General features: G+C 38.6%; 1 protein-coding gene across 1 annotated transcript in view; it reads left to right on the top strand.

Moving 5' to 3' along the window:
* Positions 1-14648, top strand: part of LOC119720586 (WD repeat-containing protein 31-like) — a 31022-nt gene that overhangs the window by 6481 nt on the left and 9893 nt on the right. Inside the window, exons 3-4 of the mRNA XM_038190318.1 lie at positions 1253-1327; positions 12484-12643. Coding sequence (XP_038046246.1) covers positions 1253-1327; positions 12484-12643 — 235 coding nt within the window. The remainder of the gene's footprint in view (positions 1-1252; positions 1328-12483; positions 12644-14648) is intronic.

The raw sequence follows: 14648 nt of genomic DNA on the forward strand, positions 1-14648 counted from the left end.
GAAACGACTGGATCGCTTGCAATTTATCACTCCACTAATCTGGAAATTGGATGATTACGTATTATGTTTCACTCGTATAGTACTAAGCATAGTCTGTGGAAGAGTATACCTTTCATTAAATTCTTCCAAGTATCATATTAGCATTTCTGGTCGAGGACATAAATTGTACAATTAATGCACAGTCTTTACTAGAGTTGGCAAGAAATGTGATTTTACTTCACTTTTAGGCTGATGCAGTCAATATTGTAGCTGTGGGAGTGGGACAAGTGACACAACATGTGGAGTTTATTGGATATTTGACATCATGTGGAATTTATTTGATGATGTTGAATTAGTTTAGTGATGCACAGAACTGAGCTGAATATCAAAATTGAACATGGTGATGTGACCTAGGTATAGTTGTATCAGCTTGTATGTAGTCAGTATTGCTTCGATTTGTTCAGAATTGCTAGTTTTTCATTCACTAAATTGTGCAGAGAATGAGCTTTACAGCAGCATGCCCTGAAGCACATCAATTGGAACCTGAGTCGTGTGGAAGGAGTGTTTTTGTCTGTGGCAGTAGATACGCCGCATCTATGGCGTCTAGGTAGACAACACTTTCAAGCTCTATGCTCTCAAATAATGTACATGTACATGTATGAGTTCAATCATGTAGCTGATATTGTTATGAAAGGCAAATGATCACAATATAATTTTTTGGATCAGTTTAGAAATGAATTTGATACTTTATCCTCCGAGATGTGTCAGAATCCACCAGGATGTTTGGCAGGATTTTACAGAACTCAAGAAGGGAGAACCTGGCTACTTTTTTTCTCACAAAGGGCTTTTATAATTTTCCTTCAGTTTTTTGCAGTTTAAGTACATAGTGTACATGTGTACGTGTTCATCTTTTCAAACTGTGGACGAAAAATACCAGAGAACAAAAGAGAACAATATCTTCCACGGTTCCCAGCATACGTCCGTGATTGGGGTCGTTTACAAAACCTATGGGCGTCTTCCTAAAAAGTTAAAGTACAAACAAAGAGGGACAATAGGACGTCCGCGATCGACGGTGAACACGTTTGTGTGTGCTGGTTGCCTGGTTTGGTTCTTGCGTCTAGTGGTGAATTATGGAATTTGTTTTGAGAAGATTACTAGCGTGAAGAGAAACTTTTCTTCTGTTTTGTCGGTGAAGGGCAAAACCTAATTTGATTTATATCACCCCGGCGCAAAAATTCCATCTTATAATTCTGTTTTGTTATTGTTGATATAGAGTATGGTGCTGTATCGTTGGATGGAGGGACGACTGATGCAGAGATGGGTGGGCCACAAGAGAGAAATTACCAAGGTGGGTTTCCCCCCCCCCCTTAACCCCTCCCCTCCCCCTCCCCCTCCCCCTCCCCCTCCGCTCCCCCCTAAAAATAGTTTGTTTAATTGGCAGCATTGGCAGAATTGTAATCAAGCCTGCCACAAGTCAATCGTAAGCCAGGTCACAAGTCAATCACAGATCAATTGCGCAAGTCAATCACAGGCCAATCACAAACCAAGTCACGAGTCAATCACAGGCCAATCACAAGCCAATCACAAATCAAATCACTCATCAGGTCACAAGTAACAAGGGATTGAACAATTGTAAAGAAATGCCACTTACAAAGTTCATTTCATAAGTTTGTCACTTTACTTATACAGAATCACTTTAGATAGACTTGCAGTGACTTTTACCTTTCTCCAGCTTTTTTTTTTCTTTCAAACATTTTAAAACCTATTTCATCCTGTTTTTATTAATTAACTGTGCATTCACTGTAACACAACTGCAAGATTTATAAATGCCATTTTCACAAGAATTGGTCTCAGTACCCCTTAATGTTGTATACCATTGGAAAGCTCTTGTGCGACAGAATCCAGATATATAACAAACTTAATTCTTATAAAGTCTGACTTTAATTTTCAGCTCATTTTGTGATGACAGGTCACATATTTGCAAAAGGACTCGGACTTGACTTTTTAAACAAGTCTTTTTGCAAAAACGTGGACTTGTTTAACAAATGTTTGTCAAAATACCCTGATTCCTATCCATGAAAACCCTGAGCACTCATGAACACAATTATTTCAGGCTTTATGTCATCCGCGCCAGGTACCTGTATGTACATTTTACTAGTCAAAATCGTGAATAAGAAATGTGTACTGCACAGCTAACATCATCAAACATTTACATGTACATGTCAAGCATTTTTTTGGCTCTAGAGCAAAATGATGTACAAATTTGTTGCGGAGTCGCAGTGTAAACATGCGCTTGTTGAGACAGCTGCTAATGACGGAGATGAAAGCATCCAGAATACATTTTTTCCCAGGATGTGATACCTTGTCAGGAATACTGAACCACAAGATAGATGTGACAGCAATTGTGCAGGGGCTGTAATGTTTAGCAGCCTCTTAATGGATCACTAACCAACCTCTCATGTCATATATTCCGTCAGGCTTTGAATGTCTAAAAAAATGCCCCAGAGGGGCTGTAACATTACAAACCAACTCTCCCCCCCCCCCAAAAAAAAATCCCAAAGATATTCTGTTTCTGTTCAGAAGGTTGATGATATCCACACCATTTTTTAAAGTGGGAAAGTGGATACTAATCACAAAGCAGAGGGACAGAAATAGAAGTCAGGACCCTAGATTTTCCCCCATTTTTGTTTATATGCAAAAAGTTCAACTTCTTTAGTTGCCTGGTGCTGACATCTAGTAATCTGAAACCTGAGTGAGTTCTTTTCAACCATTGTCTGCCCTACTTCCAGGCCTTAGATTAGTGCATCAAATTTCCGGGAAAGGCTTTTCCTTCCAAATCCATCCTCTTTCTCCATTAAATATGCCTTTTCTATCGATTGTCGGGGAGGAGAAAAAATGATAACAGCAAAGACAGCGCAGCAGAAGGAACAAGTACATTATCTCCGGGGAAGGCTCAGATGACAGGCAGACATCACAGATGATCCCAGAAACTGAACCAAGATGATTTCTGATTTGTTGGGCTGATGCATGCTCTGACGCTACAGCATTCTCATTTAAGCCGGGGCACGAAGCCATTAGACATGCTTAAACCCACGGGGATACCTCACCGACAGCTCCCTGCTTCTCTCTGTTTTTTTTTTATCACTAAAGCTAAAAAATGTAGGATATATTTAAACCAGTTTGAAGAAGTACTTAGGACACTGCACGCAACATGCTTCACCAGAGTCCAAGTGCTGTCGGTAATTGTGGCAAATGGGTTTGGTGCTTGGCGTCCCACGAGAACCTAGGATGTATTGCATGATAATCAATATGTCTGACATTTACTGGAGTCATATCCATGTCACGCACCTTGTGTATATAAGTTTTGCAAGTCAGTTAAACACACTATAAATATTGATATTTTGTCCTGCACAGAAGTTGAAGAGCAAAAGTAACTTGTCGTAGTTGCTGTTATTTTTGGATGTCATTTTTTCTTTACAGATTTTTTTATTTGGTTTTACTTTGATTGTTTTCCCCTAATTTTGTGTGTGTGTGTGGCGGGTTGTTGGGGTGTCTGTTTGTTTGTTTGCTTGTCTGTTAAAAATAAAAGAAAAAGATATTGAAGGTTTGTTATGGCAGTAATGCTCTACTTCTCAATAAAGACATTTTCTTCAAGCTTTGTGCCCTAGGGTCATATTTGATGTGCAAAACTTGCAAGAAATGCAGCTTTTGACAATGAGTTGTCTCCTGGATGATGTTTTTTAAAAGAAATGTATTATAGGTTGTTTACATTGTCTGGGTTCATGTTAACTCATGTTTGTTTACTATACATGTACATGAACAGTTGTTTCTGCTATTTAGCCTGTGGCTTGTGCGATTTTTAAATGTCAAGGTTAGAAATCCAAAATTGGATGCAGCTGTGCCCAGCACAATTTAATTGTTATCCCTTCAAAAGAACGTTTTTGTCCCACAAATGTATCACCAAAAATTATTCCATTTTTTTTTAGGCTTCTGTAAAATTCAAGCTTTTAACAATGTTTCAGCATCTAGGTACATGTACTTGAAGTCTTGTCTGAATTTATCTACGTACTTCTCTTTGTGTTTAGAGAAGGGCACTCAATAATTCAATTTCGTTTTACCCTCGCCAGCTTTTTTGCTGGTCTGGATATGTCTGCTAATGGAGCATAATGGGAACAGCTTTTGTTTGATCACAAAGTCCTAGACAAAATGAGTCTGTTTATATATGATGGGTATGTAATTGGAGCCAGGGTCTCAAATTACCAAATGTCTCTCAAGCATAGAGGACTGACTGCAGCATGTACTGACTTAATGTTGCAGTGGATATATTGAATAGGGGAATGGATGTATTTATTGAGTTTCTTTAAAAAAAAAATTATTGGATTATTTTCAAACAGACATTTGTGAAATGGAGAATGTCATTTTAAGTACAAGTTTTCATCAAACTGTTTACTAGTATAACAACTGTAAAATTCAGAAATCTCCAGGTCAGACCTTGTGTAAAATTCTGCTACTTCTTTGCCAGTTCGCGTCGGAGGACGATAACACGCACTGGCTGTTTTTATAAACAGGCATGGCTGACAGGTTAAGACGTCTCCGTCAGGCTAACTCGTCTCCGGGTGACGTCTGAACACGCACACAATGTCCATGAAGTCTGTGGAGGTGGACCTTGTGTTGATCTGGAATGGCTGTTGTGCACGGCCTATTGTACAATTAATGTTCCAGTGCACACCCCGGAGTATTAAAACATGTACACTGTATGAGGCTTTGGCAAGAAATATCGTACATATACTGTTGAAATGACTCTTGTGAATCAGTGATTGTGGGGTTCGGCTGGAAAATTTTGCCTTTTGTGAAAATCGAAATTTTCGGCAATTATAATCCAGGCACGAAGTGTTTAATACATTACCGTAATTGTGTTTTTGTAGATACGGGTCTTTCCATAAATTTGGGGTCCAATTCTCTTCTTGTCCCTGCTTCATCCGATACGTGTACAAGATTTTGTAAATCAAGGAAACATTCTTAATGCCTTTTATCTCCAAAATTGATTATGTAAAGCAAAGCACCTACCAAACAAATAAATAACAGTTTGAAGTTAATTTTAATGATACTTGTGGGACAAATGTAATTACACAGGTCAGGTGTAACAGGGTCACACAAAATGTCAACGTTTTGGACCCATATGATCTTCATTCAAATGACCCCTATCTGTACATGTGTTTTATAGCTCCATGATATTAGAAAAACAACTAGTGAACTTATATTTATAAAGGAACTCCTTTAAACTTGATAAATGCTACAATTTGTGTGTGTGAAGAAACCAAGCGCCTAGTACATGTACATACAGCTATGCTTACAACCCCCCCCCCCCAAAAAAAACCCCACCATATTCATGGGGTGCTTCTACACAGCACATTACCAGAAAATGGTTTTGACGTTGGCACGTACAATATGCATCCCTGTCACATTCTGTATGCCAGCAATAGACAAACCTGCAACGCTTGCTGCAAGGCCTTCATCTGATGCATGAGATACCTCTATTAACACCTGATGGTATCCATCATATCCCTGGTGGATTACATCAGGCAGTATGCACCAAGCGCTCTCCCTAGAAGCCATTCCTCCCTGTCAGTCTTCATCTGACACAGTTTCATCATTTCACCATCAGTATCACTGTGTCTGTATCCCCTCCCCCTGTATCTCTCTCTTTCTTTCTCTTTTGGGGTGGGGGGGGGGGAGGGCTGCAGGAAGATGAGTTGAGGTACCGAGGCATGTGTATCCTTGTTACATCCGGACAGGTTCACAATACATGCATAAAGATATAGTCCATCATTTGTAATTTGTAGATTTTGTTCGTTTGAAGCAACAAAAGTGCTCAAAATCTAAAGAAGGGTACTGAACAACTAACCTAATGAAGTTTCAGCTCAGCTTCAGCTGTATATTCCGAGAAAAACGGCATTCTAGGATCTCAATTTCAAATCAAAAGTTGCTGAATCATGTTTTGAATTGGGCCTGAATTCAGCGTCCGAGACACGTTCTCACTGAGCCGATTGCAGCTATGCGATGTCGCGCACTGATCCAACGAATTATAGCAACCGCGCACGCGTGTGCGTGTGCCAATAAGGGCGCGCTTCACCGAATAACAAAACGAACTACTAATTTAAATTTCCTACGATGCGTCTTTAGAAGCACCGTTGGAAAGGCCTTCTTTCGTTGATTACTTCAAAATGACAGCTTGCCAGAAAGAATAATTTCACAGGGAGTTTAGTCCCCCTTACTATCTTTCAACCAAGTATGTTTTTCAACAATAATTACGCCAGTTACTTTTCGGATAGCTGCAAATGATGGGCTATAGCTTTAATGTACTTAGTCATTACAACCGGCATGGGAACTTGCTTTAAAAGGACCATGGAATGGATTTTACAGTAAAACTTTTTTCCCAGCAAATATTCCTCTTCAGTGTAAAACAAAATGGAGACATCCTTTTTGGGATGTAAATGTTACATGTAAGTGCACTTTTTAATAGCAATGCCATTTCTTGACAGTTGGGGGTGCTGTTGTAATGTCAATTTAAGCACTCACTCATTACAGGAATTTTTTGGCCAAACGAAAGCGTGCCTATTTGGGAATGTTTAGGCATAGAGTAGAGATCAGTGTCTGGCTTTCATGAACTCAAACCATTAAAGAAACCCATGAAAGGGGGATTGTCCACAGCAAAAATCCAAATCAGCAAAACATAATTATGGCTACTTGTTATGCTAAGATCAAAGTAGTTTTCCTGAATATTTAGAAATTGACATTAACCATCAATTTTTTTAAAAAGGTGAGGCAAACTTGGTGATCATTTCCAATTTTTGGTTAATACAGTGTACATGTATTTCCGTACACAGAGGATCCAACCTTAAAAGAAGTCCAGAAACCTACAATGTACATGTACATGTCCATTCGGAGAAAAATGATCCCTCCTCTATCTATTGATCACTGCTCTACTGATCCCTCTATTCATATACTTGGAAGTAGAGCCACCTTCAGGTCCAACTTCATCCACATTTCCAGAAATCAAAGCTTAGACTGTTCAGACTAAAAAGGCTTAGGTATTGTAATAAACATTTAAAGCGCTAGGCCACAAAACTCTCTTTGAAGGGAGAAATTGACAGCAAGCAAAATAGCATTAGCAAATGTTGGGCCTATTTGCCGGCCTTCAATCCCATGCGCACTGCAAAACACATTGTACACTTGACCTGAGAAAGCCTCATCCATCATTAAGTGCACCCTCAAATCCACCTGCGTTCCAGTCATTAATTGCCTCCGCCTTGTCTAGAAATCACAACGGTCATTAACAAACAAGATGGCCAAAGATTATCAAATATTTTGATTTTGCCTGTGAATTAGCTTCAATGGATGGTCTGCATTTCAAAGAGCTTACATGTATGCATTGATAATTTCATTTTCACAATCAGTGCCACTAACTTGATTTCTTGTTATGATAAATTTGGACTTAACAAGAGGTTTAAGCTAAAAGCACTTGTGAAAATTGTTTTTCAAATTTTGTACAGCGCTTGACTTCTTTAAAAACTGAATATTCAATTGCCATATTTTCTGTTGGAAAACAACTATAATAATTTCAATTTAAGTTGTCATGCATTACAAATAGCAAAATGAAAATGATATCTGCAACTGTTGTCTATTTTCTCGTATAGATTGAATTCATTAAAAGCTCATTTGTTTTTGTTGCACAGCACCTCATTAGAATATGATGTTGACGTTAATTGTCATTGAAAAAAATTCAATTGAACCCCTACTGTCACTTGATAGACATAATGTCATTAAAAACCTCATGTGCAATGATTGGATATACATGTAGCCTCCTAAAGGGCCATTCTAAAAAGAAATTCAGTTTATTGCAGGGTACCGGTACCTTTTGTTTTGTCTTAATATGTTTTTGTGTGTTTGATATCCATTGTTTTATGTACGAGTACAAGACTTCTGTTCAACATCTTTAAACATACATGTACTTGTAATAATCCTAGAAATTCCCAAATGGAAGCTTTTTTTCACACTTTTTTTTTTTTAAGAAGATTTACAGTGTTACTCTACAAAGCCAACATTTTGACATTTGACTCAGTTTACAGGCTGGGGACGGTTCACATGTTTCATTCACAAAGCACTCCACAGAAGATATGGCAGTTAAAGTACATTACTTTATTAGTTGGCATCAAGTGGATGTACGGTAATGAAGAAATTTTCCTCTCAATGTTTTTACAAAAGTGGTGGATCATGACCAACAATTGTATGCACAACTGTAGAAGAATATACAGGGTGTCCTGAAAATAATGGTGCATGTAAACCCCGCCATTTTCGCCAATTTACAACCGGAATTTACTGCAAATGTTTACACGATCTTCAAGGTTACAGATTTAGCTTGAGAGTACCGTTTGTTTAATTAAGATTGCTTTTGTAAATCCAAAGATATGTTTGAATAACCGCAAAGCCCCCAAAAAACCACATTCTGTGCCACTTTTTAGGAAGCGAGTGCTTCAAAGATCAGACAATGCCAGTATGGCTCTTTTGATAAGATTATGGGTGTAAGAAAAAACATTTCATTCACACGACAATATAGGGTTTTGTTCTTATGTTGAAACAGTTTAATAGTACAGACAGGTTCACTTCTTTAAAAACTTCAATGAAAGAGTTCAATTAAATATAAATAAATATTGCATGCTCTCCTTAAAAATGTTGAAATCACTAAAAGTAAAGTGATTTGGTTTTAGACTAGGACTTTACTGATTTTAACTGCTTCACAGAAAGTGGCACAAAATGGGTTTCTTGGCTTTGCCGTTATTCAAACATATCTTTGGATTTACAAAAGCAATCTCAATGAAACAAACGGTATTCTCAAGCTAAATCTATTACCTTGAAGATGGTGTTAACATCCACAGAAAATTTTGGTTGTAAATTAGCAAAAATGAAGGGGTTTACATACATGTATACCATTTTTTTCAGGACGCCCTGTATAAGTTATAAAAAAAAAACACAAGGACTGGGGAAACTGCTTGTCATGTTCAAGCTCATCCATGCTACTTTAGGAGATTCGTCTTACTACAATATCACATCAGTATTGTATTTATTCATTTGTTCATCGTTATCATTTTGCTGGACCTGAAAGGCAAGCCAATTGTCCTCTTCAGTTAAGGGAGGGGGGGGGGAGCCACTTATTACAGATGTTGAAAGACTTTCGGATGACAAACTAAGATATTTATTTTAATGGCCTGACTGAAGATGGTGTTGTTTTCATTGATTTTAGGTACTCTTTACTTCAGAGTTTTTTTCTAGAACGATGTCAAAATGAAACTGGGCCAACAACATTGACTTCCTGCCTGTGTGTCACAGTCCCCCCCCCCCCCCCCCCCAACAACCAGACATCTTTAAAACTTGATCGCAGCTGTGAGGTGTTTTCGTCCTTAATGCATCGAGGGACATGTTTGTGATGAGCTTTCCGCAGGAGTTGCCGATCTTTGTCATTTGTCCATTGATTGCTGGAGCTGCATTTGATCGATATCCACAAACCATGTTTTGATTGAGAAGTATGTTCCGGGGGTGATGTTATGTTTTGCAGAGTGATCGGTTGTTAATTGCACTTTGAATTTTTTTTTTAATATACCTAGATAAAACTGATCAATAAACTGGGTTTTTAAAAGGTTCCGATACAGAAATTAAAGACTTGTTTTTAACTGGCAGTTTATACAATAAGCAAAAATCCAGGGGTCTGACCTGCAGTGAAAGATTACATATCTTTCTATGTATAATTTCATATATGTCAGAGCAGTTGTTTCCTAAATTAGGTATGTGCCCTTATCCTTAAATTTCAATAAATTGTCATCGTTTTCACAAAGGGACGGGCATGTCAAACTTGACAATTTGTTTGATTTCTGAGTTTGTTCACTATTTTGCTTTAAAACATGGTACTTAAGCATTCTTACATGTTTCCGTAAGCAAAACATCATTAATTCCTCAATAACACTGATGACGCCAGGGGCAGGCATCTCGATAATTGCATTTTGCAATTTCACGAAGAGACGCGAACATGCCTGACCTTTGAACGCGTACAAAACGTATTACACGGAAAGGCGGTAAAAGTAGGTTAACAGAGATTTTTGTTTTTACGAAGGGACAGGCATAACTTCTCTTGCCATCATCTCGAAAACGTTTTTTTCTTCAAAATCCACATGCCCATCCCTTCATGAAACCGGTGACGAAATGAGAGACTCTAAAAACATGGCTCTTTACACCTTGTTTGGTAGGTTTGGGCAAATTCCTGTGCTTCACATAATGACATTGGTTATTAATTTGCATATTAAAAAAAGAATGAAGGGTGTTCGGAATGCAAATGTCAAGATGATGCAAAAAAAGAAGAATTTTTTTGTTTGTGCGTACCCCAGTGCATCTCCAGATTAAGTTGTAACCCATGGACCATTGCATTGCCGATGGAGCTTTTGATTGACATTCTCCTTCCCCATTTTTGCTGTGACGGTGTTATAGTGTAGAAACATCAAATTGTGTACTCGGGACCAAAAATTCCTTGGCACGAAAAAACATCTGGTGACAAAACTTTTGAAATTTGTTTTCAAATTTGACATGAAAAATCAAGTATTTGAAAAAAAAAATTGTTTAATTTGACGGTTGATGGAAATCACATTTTATAACTCACATCAACCAAAAACACCTCCGACCTTTTGGAAAAAAAACCCAAAGTTGAAAATACTAACTCTTAAATCAATTTTAAAACCAGTGAAAGTTATAGAAATTGTTAAAATCATGCAGAAAATGGGAACAACATTCAGACCTTTTCATGTATTTCTTTATTTGTAATAACTGAAAAAAGTTCATATGAATTTTGATAATTTCACAGCGAAAGGCAACCCAAGATATAAACACTGGCGACCATTGAACATCAGTAAAAACATGGAAAACTAAAATAGCACTTAGATGAGAATTTTTTATTGCCAACACCCACATTAAATCCAGCCTATTTACGTCTCAAGTGCTCCAGATGAACTGTGTAATATGCCCCTTGAAACTAATGTTTAATCCATGTGGCTAGTTCCATCCCCCAGTTTATCTGATATACCTGCTAGGGGGATAGGATTAGGTCCTGCACTTTCTCCAAGATTGTGTTTCTGTGGAGGGGAAAAGGATCGACAGATAAGAGCGCAGGACTGGCACTTGTAGATTTTGCCGTTGGGGGGAAAGGAGGGGGTGAATGTCTGTTGAGAAAAATAGCATGAGGATAAGCAGTGGGTGAATTAATGAGATCTCGAAAGTAGCTCAGTGAGAAGGAGCATGATACAAAGTAAAAACGCTGAATTAATATTCTAGGTTTGCTGGTTATATTTAATTGAGATGTTCAGAGTTGCAAGAGTTGTCATGTCATAGACAACATTAGATTCTTGATTAAAAAATTCCATGCAAAAACGGCAGTGAATAAATATTGAAGGTATATCTACAATGCCCAGAACGTGCTGAAATTATGAAAGCCTTTAACTTAATTTGAAACAGTTGTTCTGAGGAGTTGCAAATGTGGAATTTGGATAGGTTCCATGGATAGCTGGTTATGTGTGAATGACTTTACCCATGAAATATCTTTGCAATTTCGCCTGGTAAAATGTAGAAGTAATGATAATAATGTGAGTACTTCCATGCATTATTGATATGTCTCAACCAATGTGGTCAACACATGAATCATTGAAGGCTTAAGTTATTTAGATTATCAATTCACATCTCAAATAAGAATTTGCATTTGAACATTAATTTTTTTCTTATTAACCCTCCTACGCAAACATACATTCTATACAAAGTTGTCCTTTCAGTCAAAATCAGTCAAGTGACTGTTTTAACGGTTGAGTGCTGCCTGCCTACATAAAGCAGGATTGGCTGGCTGTGACTGTTGATGTAATTTGATACAGCTATGCTTTGACTGTAGGTGATTGATAAGCCGGCTGTGCCTACACTTTCTTTTGTGTAGGATATAAGTCTTTTGTAAACTTCAAATTCTTGATTATATTGGACATTTTGCTTTTGATGACAGACAGTTTATAGAAATGAAATTTAACATTACAGTATTTAATTGACTTTATGGGTCATACAAAAACCAAACACAGGAGATTTCAGCCTTAAATTTGTAGAAACCATCATATTGTGCTAGACTACGCTGAAGAAATGTCACAGCAAACATTATCATTATGGCCGATAGGGTTTCCAAGCGTACCAGCAAATAAGATGATCTCCAGTCCAATTCAATTCAAGTCCATTTGCCTCCGGCTAAAAGGCGCAAGAAATTTAGCCCCACAACAAACAACTCCACGCAAATCCCGTCTAGAATTACAGCAGGAAATGTAATTCTGCCCTGAAAAATCAATTTGAGTTTACCCAAGGAAAAAAATTGCTCCACCCCCCCCCCCCTCCCCTTCAGCTGTTTTGTAATAATGGAATGCTTTTTTCGTCTCCCAGGTGACCCATGCCCCGGAGCTGGAAGCCACATTCAGCGCGTCTAGGGACAAGACGATACGCATGTGGAAGCGAGGCACGACGGACGGCGGGACGGTGGAACAGCAAAATTGCAAGCAGACGTTCACGGGCCATGAGCTGGTCGTCACAGGCATTGCTTTCGGTTGGTTGAAAAACAAAAGGATATTGGTCAAACTATGTAGAGGGATAACTCTAGTTGATAGCGCTGGACTGCAGTTGCTTTCAGGAAAATTGGGCACATTAGGCCAAAAAAAAAAAGTCTCCGGTTTCTGGTATGGAGCTTGCCCCAAAAGTGGTGCGGCGACGCGGCTTTTTTTTTTTTTTTACCTTTTTTTTTTTTTTTTTTTGGCTTCAAATGTCGGCTGATGACTGCAAATGGTGCCCGACTAAACTTAGTGCAAATATATGGGAGTCCAGAGAGGCCACATAAACCTTATTCTCGATCATAACCCCATCTAAAAACACGTTAAAATTGTGCAGCAGCAGAATTCCAGTCAAACCAGTGAGTTTGGCGGTAGTGAAACATCATCTTGTATTGAAAAAAAAAACTTTTTCATTTTGCCGACGGGCATGGCTACGGCGACGCGCGCGCATACCAGAAACCGGAGACTTTTTTTTTTGGCCTTATCCAGGAATGGCAGTTTTTTTACTAAGCTGGAATTCCAGCTTTTTCATTCCATCTATTTGCAGGTTGAAAAATCATAGTGATGCGCGCACAGGGAGAAGAAAAAAAACCCCAAAAACCAAAAACAAACAGGCTACATGTTTTTGTTCATCCAATAGGACAATTTGTTGTGAGTTGTTCAATAGTCGCTCATGAGTATAAGAAAATTGGTTACGCGCTATGATTGCAGTGTGCTAGACTCGTACCAATTGTGCTCATTACTATAAGTGTAGGGCCTAAGTTTTCTGCATAGACTCACCACATTCCCATTGGACGGCGAACGATAATTTAAAAGTCAAAGTGTATATATATATATTCATTACAAAGGCAGTTATACTTGCACGTAGTATATTTCAAAGGCTCAGTATTCTTTTCTTGTGGATTTGATGAGAGCAAGTAAGATGGAAAAAACCTAGGATTCCGCAAAATAGAAGCGTGCGTGCAGAGTAGCGTGCAGAGACTGTGACCCTATGCTTTGATTGGCAGTAAACCCTGAGGGGCTGTGAGATTAAATAGTGCTCATTGTTTTTACTGGCCGGTTCCACCTTGCTTGCCTCATGGTCCTACAATTCAATTTGGCGTTTAATCAAGTTTGATGGACATTGACCGGATAAGTTGAGATATGCAATTTACTGTAACAATGAAGCATTTTCTTGCACTGTAGGGATCTTATTTTTATTAGGACAGCACATCTGTCCCTGTGGTTATTTCCTATGGGGATTGCATTCAATTTTTGTTTTTGTTTTGTTGCTACAAAAGCAACAATCGGTGATTAAGATAGAAAACAATGTAAAGTCTGTCATTCAAGAGAACCATGTGCCACTTTGGGTTATTTTATTCTGAATGTGCACAAAGCCATAGTGTCTTTACGTGAGTTTCAGGCATCATCGACAATGCGTTCCAATTTCTCTCCTAGTCGGATCTCCCAACTCTCCCTTTTTTGCCGTCGAGGGCGTACTTGGGCACGGAGCCCATAATGCACAGTGTGTGGGAAATCAGGTCCCACAACAATGGCAGCACAAATATGTGAAGCAATTATTCAAAAAAGAAACTGAAACACGGTGCATTCCACAAAAAGGGATCCTTTCAATTTGCACCAAGTTGTCACGTTCTGCGGAGTGCCATGGTCCAATGGTCACAGTGACTCACACGCCGTGGTATGTGGGTTCAAACCCTGACAGGGAACATGGTGCTTGTGTTTTTGGGCAAGACACTTTACTACAATTGCCTCTCTCCACCAAGGAGTATAAATGGGTACCGGTACCTGTTGAAGGTAGAGACCAGAATGCGCTGATCTTGAGCTTCTGCAGAAACTGGTCTCATGCCTGATGAACAGGGGTAATAACCTTGAAGCGCTTTTGAGACCCTTGATATAAAGGGCTATGTGCACCACATTACAAGTATTAAGTTTGACTTTGAATTGGCATCACATGCCATGTAAAATGATAGTAGCTAGGCTCTGCCTTCCTTAATTCTTCAAAAT

Source organism: Patiria miniata, unplaced genomic scaffold (genome assembly GCF_015706575.1).
Source record: "Patiria miniata isolate m_02_andy unplaced genomic scaffold, ASM1570657v1 HiC_scaffold_9, whole genome shotgun sequence".
Taxonomy (NCBI): Eukaryota; Metazoa; Echinodermata; class Asteroidea; order Valvatida; family Asterinidae; genus Patiria; species Patiria miniata.